General features: G+C 49.5%; 1 protein-coding gene across 2 annotated transcripts in view; it reads right to left on the reverse strand.

Moving 5' to 3' along the window:
* LOC142257625 (uncharacterized) overlaps positions 1-11,317 on the reverse strand; it is a 481,515-nt gene that overhangs the window by 39,824 nt on the left and 430,374 nt on the right. For both annotated transcript variants that reach the window (XM_075329773.1, XM_075329766.1), the window contains exons 9-13: positions 9,103-9,171; positions 8,066-8,242; positions 7,860-7,983; positions 7,717-7,778; positions 7,413-7,515 (exon numbers count right to left, since the gene is read on the reverse strand). In XM_075329773.1, the coding sequence (XP_075185888.1) occupies positions 7,413-7,515; positions 7,717-7,778; positions 7,860-7,983; positions 8,066-8,242; positions 9,103-9,171 (535 nt within the window). The remainder of the gene's footprint in view (positions 1-7,412; positions 7,516-7,716; positions 7,779-7,859; positions 7,984-8,065; positions 8,243-9,102; positions 9,172-11,317) is intronic.

Below are 11,317 nucleotides of genomic sequence, written 5' to 3' on the forward strand. Positions count from 1 at the left end.
GGGGGACGATATGACAAACCCCTTGCAGGAACGTGCGTACCTGAGGAAGTCGCGCCAGGCGTTTCTGAAAAAATACGGATAGCGCGGAGACTTGACCCTTAAGGGAGCCAAGCGACAAACCTTTTTCCAACCCAGACTGCAGGAAGGAAAGAAAAGTAGGCAATGCAAAAGGCCAGGGAGAAACTCCCTGAGCAGAGCACCAAGATAGGAATATCCTCCACGTCCTGTGGTAGATCTTGGCGGAGGATGGTTTCCTAGCCTGTCTCATGGTGGCAACCACTTCATGAGATAAACCTGAGGCCGCTAGGATCCAGGACTCAATGGCCACAGTCAGGTTCAGGGCCGCAGAATTCAGATGGAAAAACGGCCCTTGAGACAGCAAGTCTGGACGGTCTGGTAGTGCCCACGGATGGCCTACCGTGAGGTGCCACAGATCCGGGTACCACGACCTCCTTGGCCAGTCTGGAGCGACGAGAATGGCGCGGCGGCAGTCGGACCTGATTTTGCGGAGCACTCTGGGCAACAATGCCAGAGGTGGGAACACATACGGTAGCCGGAACTGCGACCAATCTTGAACTAAGGCGTCTGCCGCCAGAGCTCGGTGATCGTGAGACCGTGCCATGAAAACCAGGACCTTGTTGTTGTGCCGTGACGCCATCAGGTCGACGTCCGGCATCCCCCAGCGGCGACAGATCTCCTGAAACACGTCCGGGTGAAGGGACCATTCCCCTGCGTCCATGCCCTGGCGACTGAGAAAGTCTGCTTCCCAGTTTTCTACGCCTGGGATGTGAACGGCGGATATGGTGGATGCCGTGTCTTCCACCCACGTCAGAATCCGCCGGACTTCCTGGAAGGCTTGCCGACTGCGTGTTCCCCCTTGGTGGTTGATGTATGCCACCGCTGTGGAGTTGTCCGACTGAATTCGGATCTGCTTGCCTTCCAGCCACTGTTGGAAGGCTTGTAGGGCAAGATAGACTGCTCTGATCTCCAGAACATTGATCTGAAGGGTGGACTCTTTCAGAGTCCACGTACCCTGAGCCCTGTGGTGGAGAAACACTGCTCCCCACCCTGATAGACTCGCATCTGTCGTGACCACCGCCCAGGATGGGGGTAGGAACGACTTTCCTTTTGACAATGAGGTGGGAAGAAGCCACCACCGGAGAGATTCCTTGGCTGCCTGAGAGAGGGAGACCTCCCTGTCGAGGGACGTCGACTTCCCGTCCCATTGGCGGAGAATGTCCCATTGTAGTGGACGCAGATGAAACTGCGCAAAAGGAACTGCTTCCATTGCTGCTACCATCTTCCCTAGGAAGTGCATGAGGCGCCTCAAGGGGTGCGACTGGCCCTGAAGGAGAGATTGCACCCCTATCTGTAGCGAGCACTGTTTGTCCAGTGGAAGTTTCACTATCGCTGAGAGAGTATGAAACTCCATGCCAAGATATGTTAGTGATTGGGTCGGGGTTAGATTTGACTTTGAAAAGTTGATAATCCACCCGAAACTCTGGAGAGTCTTCAGTGCCACGTTCAGGCTGTGTTGGCATGCCTCTTGAGAGGGTGCCTTGATAAGTAGATCGTCCAAATACGGGATCACGGAGTGACCTTGCGAGTGCAGGACTGCTACTACTGCTGCCATGACCTTGGTGAAGACCCGAGGGGCTGTCGCCAGCCCGAAAGGTAGAGCTACGAACTGCAGGTGTTCGCTTCCTATAACGAAGCGTAGAAAACGCTGATGCTCTGGCGCAATTGGCACGTGGAGATAAGCATCCTTGATGTCTATTGATGCTAGGAAATCTCCTTGAGACATTGAGGCGATAACGGAGCGGAGAGATTCCATCCGGAACTTCCTGGTTTTTACGTGTTTGTTGAGCAGCTTTAGATCCAGGACGGGACGGAACGACCCGTCTTTCTTTGGCACCACAAACAAATTGGAGTAAAAACCGTGACCTTGTTCCTGAAGAGGAACAGAAGTCACCACTCCTTCCGCCTTTAGAGCGGACACCGCTTGCAGCAGAGCATCGGCTCGGTCGGGCGGTGGGGAAGTTCTGAAGAAGCGAGTTGGAGGACGAGAGCAGAACTCTATCCTGTACCCGTGAGACAGAATGTCTCTCACCCAACGGTCTTTGACCTGTGACAACCAAATGTCGCCAAAGCGGGAGAGCCTGCCACCGACCGAGGATGCGGAGAGAGGAGGCTGAGAGTCATGAGGAAGCCGTCTTGGTAACGGTTCTTCCGGCTGGCTTTTTTGGGCGTGATTGAGTCCGCCAAGAATCTGAGCCCCTCTGATCCTTTTGAGTCCTTTTGGACGAGTAGAATTGGGACCTGCCTGAGCCTCGAAAGGACCGAAAACCAGACTGTCCCCTCCTCTGTTGAGGTTTGTTTTGTCTGGGCTGAGGTAAGGATGAATCCTTACCCTTGGAGTGTTTAATGATTTCATCCAAACGCTCACCAAACAATCGGTCACGAGAAAAAGGCAAACTGGTTAAGCACTTCTTGGAAGAAGAATCTGCCTTCCATTCTCTCAACCACAGGGCTCTGCGTAAAACCACAGAGTTGGCTAACGCCACCGCCGTACGGCTCGTAGAGTCTAGGACAGCATTAATCGCGTAAGACGCGAATGCAGACATTTGAGAGGTCAAGGGTGCCACCTGCGGAGCAGATGTACGTGTGACCGTGTCGACCTGTGTAAGCCCAGCTGAAATAGCTTGGAGTGCCCATACGGCTGCGAATGCTGGCGCCAACGACGCTCCAATAGCTTCATAGATGGATTTTAACCAGAGCTCCATCTGTCTGTCAGTGGCATCTTTAAGTGCCGCCCCATCTTCCACTGCAACTAGAGATCTGGCTGCAAGCCTGGAGATTGGAGGGTCCACCTTGGGACACTGTGTCCAGCCCTTGACCACGTCAGGGGGAAAAGGATAGCGTGCATCTTTAAGCCGTTTGGAAAAACGCTTATCTGGATAAGCGTGGTGTTTCTGGATTGCGTCTCTAAAGTCAGAGTGGTCCAGAAACGTGCTTAATTTACGCTTGGGATACCTGAAATGGAATTTCTCCTGCTGTGAAGCTGCCTCCTCCGCAAGAGGAGCTGGTGGAGAAATATCTAACATCCTATTGATGGACGCTATAAGATCATTCACTATGGCGTCACCATCCGGGGTATCTAGATTGAGAGCGGCCCCAGCATCAGACTCCTGATCAGTTACATCCGCCTCATCACACAGAGAGTCGTCCCGCTGGGACCCTGACCAGTGTGATGAAGTTGAGGGTCGCTCATAGCGAGCCCGCTTAGGTTGTCTGGGACTGTCGTCCGAGTCAGAGCCGTCACCCTGGGGTGCATGTGACACCCCCGGAGCTAGGAAGTGGTCCAGCTGAGGGGGACCAGGGGGCAATGGATCAACAGTGCCCATGGTCTGAGTTACTGGTCTAGACTGCAATGTTTCAAGAATTTTAGACATAGTCATAGACAATCTGTCAGCAAAAGCTGCAAACTCCGTCCCTGTCACCTGGACAGCATTTACAGGTGGTTCTCCCTGGGTCACCTCTAGCAGCGGCCCCGGCTGAGCAATTGCCACAGGGGCCGAGCACTGCACACAATGGGGGTCAGTGGAACCTGCCGGTAGAGTAGCCCCACATGCGGTACAAGCAGCATATAAAGTCCGTGCCTTGGCACTTTTGCTTTTTGCGGACGACATGCTGTTATCTCCTTGAGAAATCTAAGGAGGGTATATAGCAGAAAACCACCAGCGACTGTACAGTGCAAAGTATTGCCAGCACAAAATACAAAGTACACTATGGCACAAGTGGGGGAGAGCCCTTGAGGGCTGCTTACCGCCCGCTGAAAAGCGGGTGTGAGGTCGTAGAATCCCTTGTCTGGGTCTCCCAGCCTCCCCTCCGCAGTTCAGCGTGCAGGCAGGAATGGCTGCCGGCGTCCTGTGAAGAGGGGCGGACCGTGGGCGTCCCAAACAAAAGAGCGGGAAACTGCGTCCCCCTGTGCCTAGTGTGAGGGCTGGAGTATGTAAAACAGACTCCAGCTCTTAACGCTGCTGGACTGTACAGCGTCCCGCCCTCCTCCTGACTGGCAGGTCCGGGGGCGGGAACGATACGAACTAGGCCGCAAAAGCCGGGGACTGTAGTAATCTAGCGCGGCCGTCATATATGCACGGCCAGCGCGGAAGTCCCCGGCGCACCACAAATCCCAGCCGCGACCAGTAAACACTGACCCCAGCGGCCGGATCGGCCGATCGTACAAAGTCACCTCACTCAGCAGAGCTGTAGTGAGTAACGGCACCAGCGCAGCAGCGCTGTTTACCCCGGCGCACTAACACACCCAGCAATGCTGCAGTGTGCGTGCGATAAGCACGGGGACACGGAGTACCTTGATGGAGCAGGGTCCTGTCCCTGAGAAAACTCCGCTCCGTATCCAGCAGATCCTCCAGGGGCTGTGGATGGAGCACGGCCTCAGTGCCCGGAGACCGGTAAAGTCCCACTTCACCCAGAGCCCTAATGGGGATGGGGAAGGAATCAGCATGTGGGCTCCAGCCTCCGTACCCGCAATGGGTACCTCAACCTTAACAAACACCGCCGACAGAAAGTGGGGTGAGAAGGGAGCATGCTGGGGGCCCTAGTATGGGCCCTCTTTTCTTCCATCCGACATAGTCAGCAGCTGCTGCTGACTAAACAGTGGAGCTATGCGTGGATGTCTGGCCTCCTTCGCACAAAGCATAAAACTGAGGAGCCCGTGATCCCACGGGGGGGTGTATAGCCAGAAGGGGAGGGGCCTTACACTTTTAAGTGTAGTACTTTGTGTGGCCTCCGGAGGCAGTAGCTATACACCCAATTGTCTGGGTCTCCCAATTAGGAGCGACAAAGAAATATGCGTTCAATCTCCCCCAGACAAAAGCGAAACCAGACAGAATTACACATTGTCCTAGGTGCAAAGATGAAGCGACGGACCTATTCCATGGGTTGTGGTTCTGTTCACATCTCCAACCCCTTTGGACTCGAATCACAAAATGTGTTTTTGAAATTTGGAAATTGACAATCCGCCTGACACCCACTTTGGTCTTATTCCATAAATGGGAGAAGAATGATGAGGGGGAAAGTTTGGAATACCCACCCGCATTGCTGCATGTTATTCTATCAGCTAAAAGGGTGATACTTAAAAATTGTCTCTCTCCTAACATCCCCTCTTTAAATAATATTATGATTCACATGAAACATCTACTGGCTTTGGAGGGGCTGGATGCAGAGAGGGAAAAAGAGAGAATTGGTAAATACTTTAAAAAATGGAAGACCTTCATAATAGCATATTATAGTCCAGAGGAGATGGCACAAATGAGGAGACCTTTCCTTGACACAGTCTGGTACCATACGGAAAAATTACGAGGCACCTTGGGAGGTTTGGAAGTGGGAGAATGAGGGGGGGTTGGTGGGGAAGAACTGAAAGGAATACAAGGGACTGGCCCATAGGTATATCCTGAAATGTAACGCTTGATGCGCAATGATCTGTGTATAAACTGTAAGCTGTGCTGAAGAAGTAAAGTCACTGACACTTGTCTAAAAATAACGAGGACAACAGATTTCACTATCTTACGCTGAATTTCTATTTTCAAGTTGTTTTTTCTATGTAATGTTTTATTAAAATTAATAGAAAATATATTTAAAAAAAAAAAGAGGACAGGGCTCCATGTGTGAATCGGCCGAGCACAGCAACCAAAACATTGTCTACAGCACTCACCCCACAAGTTGTGCTAGCAGGTACAACACTGGAAACTGCCCAGGAAAATCCTCCAGAAGCCGCTGCACCGACCGCCGGCTCCGACCGCCCAAGGCAGGGAACTGATCATGGAAGGAAAGGGGCTGCAGAGCGGGATGATCCGCATATGTTTTTGGCAGGTGTGGGAAAGAAATGCTGTCAAGTAAGAATACTATCAAAGTTAATAGTTTATTTTTATCAGTTACGGATGCTGCTAAAAAGAGGAGGCGAGCCAGTGCAGGAGCAATCAATTCTTACAGAATACCGCTCTGCAGCCCCTTTCCCTCCATAAATTCTCTATAAGATGGAGGAGTCAGCAACAGAAATGAGCAACCAAGGAGAGATTTGATACATTTTATGATTAAAAAGAAAATCTGTACATTTCTCTTCTAGAAGAAAATCATAATATAGGAATAATTTATTCTTTTTCCAATTTTTAAACTCGTATCCTGCACATTCACTGATGAAATGACGTCAGTAGAAGAATCGCTCAAGAATCCCACCTCCAAATATCAAGATTAAATTGCTGGACCCCGGACATCCTATCAGCACTCAATGGGTTATATATAAGAGGTGACGCTTGTCTTTCATATAACCATGATATTTGTTATGTGATAATAACGCTCTGCCATCTCTGTCTCTTCCTCCTCCCTGGTGAGCAGCATTACCAACCCTCAGAGCAGTAATCTCCATCCGCTCCTGTTATTTGGGTTTATGCCTCCATGTTCTGTATCTGTCACACACTGACTTGAGTGTCATAGGGGATAATGGATTCTTAAGGCAGCTTTACACACAACGATATCGCTAGCGATCTCGTTAGCGATTTTGACACGCCCAGATCGTAGTTACGATTTGCCGAGATCGCTCATAGGTCGTTTTGTAGCGGTCACACGTACACATCTCACAAACGACGCTACATCGCTCAGCGATATATTGTTTAACCAAGGCGGTCGTGTGGACACGGTCACACAGCATTCCTCCCAACGATTCTGGCAACGACAGAGGTGTATAATTGACCATAGCATCAACCATGGCTGCCAAATCAGAATGCAGTTGGAACCACGAGAGTGGAGGAGGCGTGGAGCATTGCTCGTAACGATACGCCTGCGTTGCTGATGATGAATGCACAAACGATTTTGTTCGTTGTTGGCAGGGTATCAAACGTAGCAATATGTCTGCTGCGCTACAAACGACAAATACTTTGAAACTGAACGACGTGTCAACGATTAACGATTTTCGCACCTTTTAAGATCGTTCAGAGTCGCTCGTAGGTGTCACATGCAACGACGTCGCTAACGACAACGGAAGTGCGTCACGAAAATCGTGACCTCGGCGACATATCGTCAGATAAATCGTAGCGTGTAAAGGGGCCTTTAGTCCCTAAACTGGAGAAGCCCCTCATCAGCCCTGACAGCGGATAATAGGAGAGAGCTGGAGCTCGTCCTCGCTCACATCGGAAGAATTCATGTCCAGCTGTATTTCTCCTCTATAACATAACTGCACATCCCGTGTTATCACCTGCACCAGGATCACAGATCCATTCACATTTCATGTGCATTTTACATGAAGGGTTAATATACCGCTGGAGAAACTGACACAGCACAGAGCAGAAATATAGGAATGTGTGACTTGTGTGCGTTATTGGGTGGTCTGTACTCACCGGGGCGGTGATCTGTAGGAATCTCCTCTTTACTCCGCTGATCGCCCCTCACATTTCTCTCTGGAGAATTAATATTGTTCAGATCTTTATCCGGATCCAAAAACTGCAAAACAAAATATTGTAAAAGTCCCCGGGAATAATGGAGATAAGATCCGGACATGTGAGGTCTGTGGTCAGCTGTGATCCTGCCGTCTCCACCGCTCTCATTACACAAGTATAAAACATCTAATACTGGAGGAGAAAACAAGACTGAACACAAGGAGGTCACAGCCGTCTACACCTCATAGGGGAGATCTCCATCTACCTGAGGATCCCGTGGAGGAGGAGCGGGACATCTCTCTGGGGTCGTCCTCGTACTGGAGAGACCTGCAGGAGACACAGACAGGACGGACATCATTATTACATACAGATAATTATAGGCCGGGTGTATTCAGTCCTGTCTATTACCTGGTGATGTGCGGGGCTGGGGCTCCTCCATCATCACCTCCTTGTACCGCTCCTTGCGTCCTTCTAGATACTCCCACTCCTCCATGGAGAAATAGACGGTGACGTCCTGACACCTTATTGGAATCTGACAACACAATGATACCGTCATCACCCAGAATCCTCCAGTGCCGTCCTGTATAATGTCCCAGCATTCCCGGCAGTGTCACCTCTCCAGTCAGCAGCTCAAGCATCTTGTTGGCGAGTTCCAGGATCTTCTGGTCATTGATGTCCTCATGTATCCGGGGGTGAGGTGGAGGCCCCGGGATTGGGCTCAGGGTTCCTCCCCGTCCTTCAATCACAGGGGCCTGACAGCGATCACTAGAGGTCTTCACTACTGTGTAATCCTGAGTGTGGAGACATTAATAATATCACTACAGACAATTCCAGAGTCCATCACCCCCCGGTCATATCCTCTGTTACTCCCATAGATAATGATGTAATGTGGTGACATCAGAGCCTCTCACCTCCCCGGTCATATCCTCTGTTATCCCCATAGATAATGATGTAATGTGATGAGATCAGAACCGCTCACCTCCCCGGTCATATCCTCTGTTATTCCCATAGATAATGATGTAATGTGATGACATCACAGCCTCTCACCTCCCCGGTCATATCCTCTGTTATCCCCATAGATAATGATGTAATGTGGTGACATCAGAGCCTCTCACCTCCCCGGTCATATCCTCTGTTATTCCCATAGATAATGATGTAATGTGATGACGTCACAGCCTCTCACCTCCCCGGTCATATCCTCTATTATCCCCATAGATAATGATGTAATGTGATGATATCAGAGCCTCTCACCTCCCCGGTCATGTCCTCTGTTATTCCCATAGATAATGATGTAATGTGATGACATCAGAACCTCTCACCTCCCCGGTCATATCCTCTGTTATCCCCATAGATAATGATGTAATGTGATGATATCAGAGCCTCTCACCTCCCCGGTCATGTCCTCTGTTATTCCCATAGATAATGATGTAATGTGATGACATCAGAGCCTCTCACCTCCTTAGTCATATCCTCTGTTATTCCCATAATGATGTAATGTGATGACATCAGAGCCTCTCACCTCCCCGGTCATATCCTCTGTTATTCCCATAGATAATGATGTAATATGATGACATCACAGCCTCTCACCTCCCCGGTCATATCCTCTGTTATTCCCATAATGATGTAATGTGATGACATCAGAGCCTCTCACCTCTCCAGTAAGATGAAAGATTATCTCCAGACTCAGGTGTAATATCTTCTCCATAATGTTATCTTTGTCCTTAATCATCTTTTTTGGGTCAATCAGGAAAAATGAAAAGAAAACAACAGAAAATTGAGCCTTTATTATACAGAGGATGAGATAAGAAAATCAACTAAAAGGAAAAAAAAAAATACAAAAAACAACTGAAGAGAATAAGGGGAAATAAGTATTTGACCCCTTGCTGATTGTGTAAGTTTGTAAGACATGAACTGTCTATAATTTTAGGGGTAGGTTAATTTTACCATTGAGAGACAGAATATCCAAAATAAAATCCAGAAAATCACATTGTATAAATTATATAAAATTATTTGCATTTTGCAGAGAGAAATAAGGCTATGTGCGCACGTTGCATTTTTTTCCTGCGTTTTGGCTGCGTTTAAAACTGCTCAGTCACATGAGGCAGGGTCTTCGCCCACCCCCCCCCCCCCCCCTGGTCTTTTCAGGGCACTCTCCTTGCTTTTTGCAGCGCTGCACTGTTCCCAGCGGGGCGAGGCTTCACTTTCGCGCCCTTTTGCTCGGGGAAAAATCATTGTGTGTCATTGTAAAAATGCATGCGTTGTGCTTCCCCAGCAAAGTCTATGAGAAGTCAGCAAATTCCATGCGCACGTTGCTTTTTTAGGCAGCATTTTGGATACCAAATATTTCACAAAATCGATGCGTTTAAAAAAGCAGCATGTCACTTCTTTTGTGTGTTTTGGTCGCATTTTCCACCCATTGAAATCAATGAGCTGTGTCAAAACACAACCAATCTGCGCTTGTAATGCATTATTCCTGCGTTCTGCATGCTTTTTTGACAAACCGAATGCAGGTCTTTCAGTCTCTCTCTATTGGTCTCTCTCTGTCGGTGTCGGTCTCTCCGAACTCTCTCATACTCACCGATCACTGGCGCTGCACAGCTGTCACACTGCTCCGGCGGCTTCTCCTGCTTTTGAAAATGCCGACTGCTCATTATTTCATCTCGTATTCACTGCTTCCCCCGCCCACCGGCGCTTATGATTGGTTGCAGTCAGACACGTCGCCACGCTGAGTGACAGCTCTCTCACTGCAACCAATCACAGCCGCCGGTGGGCGGGTCTATGTAGTGCAGTAAAATAAATAATTAAAACAAAAAGGGTGTGCGGTTCCCCCCCCCCCAATTTTGATACCAGCCAAGATAGAGCTCCACGGCTGAAGGCTGGTATTCTCTGGATGGGGAGCTCCATGTTATGGGGAGCCCCGCAACCTAAAAATATCAGCCAGCAGCCGCCTGAAATTGCCGCATCCATTAGATGCGACAGTCCTAGGACTCTACCCGGCTCATCCCGAATTGCCCTGGTGGGGTGACAATGGGGTAATAAGGAGTTAATGGCAGACCAGAGCTGCCAATAAGTCATAGGTTAATAATGGCAGGCGTCTATGAGACTCCCCCAATGATTAATCTGTACATTAAAGAAAATAAACACAAAACACAGAAAATTCCTTTATTTGGAATAAAAGACAAAAACAACAAAAGACAAAAAAAACCAACCCTCTTTCACCACTTTATTACCCACCAAACACCCATCCAGGTTCGATGTAATCCACGATGTCCCACGACGCTTTCAGCTCTGCTACATCGGAAGCTGACAGGGAGCGGCCAAAGACCCTGACCGCTCTCTGTCAGCTCCACGGAGCAACTGAAGTGAGTCGCGCTATCAGTGACAGCAAGTCGCCCGAGTGACTAAAGTGAGCCTCGTGATCAGCGATGCCCTCACTCATGTGATTTGCGGTCTCGGGTGGAGGACTCCAGCTGGCTGCGGGTAACCTGAGTGACGGCACCACTAATCCCGTGGCTCACTTCAGTCACTCAGGGGAATTTGCGGTCACCGGTGAGTCCTTCACCAGTGACCGTAAATCAGGCCGCAGCACACAGACAGAGCCGCACGATGACAATGAAGTTGGGTGAAGTTCATCCATGTTCATTTTGATCGCGCGGCTCTGTCTCGCAGCCAGCCATGCTCTATGGGGATGTAGCAGAGCCGAGTGGGACCGCACTGTCAAAAATGCATCCAAAATGCATTCAAAACGCATCCAAAATACATGCGTTTTGGATGCATTTTTTTGTCAAACGCAGTGTTTATAGTTATCCAGTCTGCCAGAGGGTGCATTTTTTTCTGCACTTGACAGAACGCAGAGTGCGCACATA

Source organism: Anomaloglossus baeobatrachus, chromosome 1 (genome assembly GCF_048569485.1).
Source record: "Anomaloglossus baeobatrachus isolate aAnoBae1 chromosome 1, aAnoBae1.hap1, whole genome shotgun sequence".
NCBI classification, from domain to species: domain Eukaryota; kingdom Metazoa; phylum Chordata; class Amphibia; order Anura; family Aromobatidae; genus Anomaloglossus; species Anomaloglossus baeobatrachus.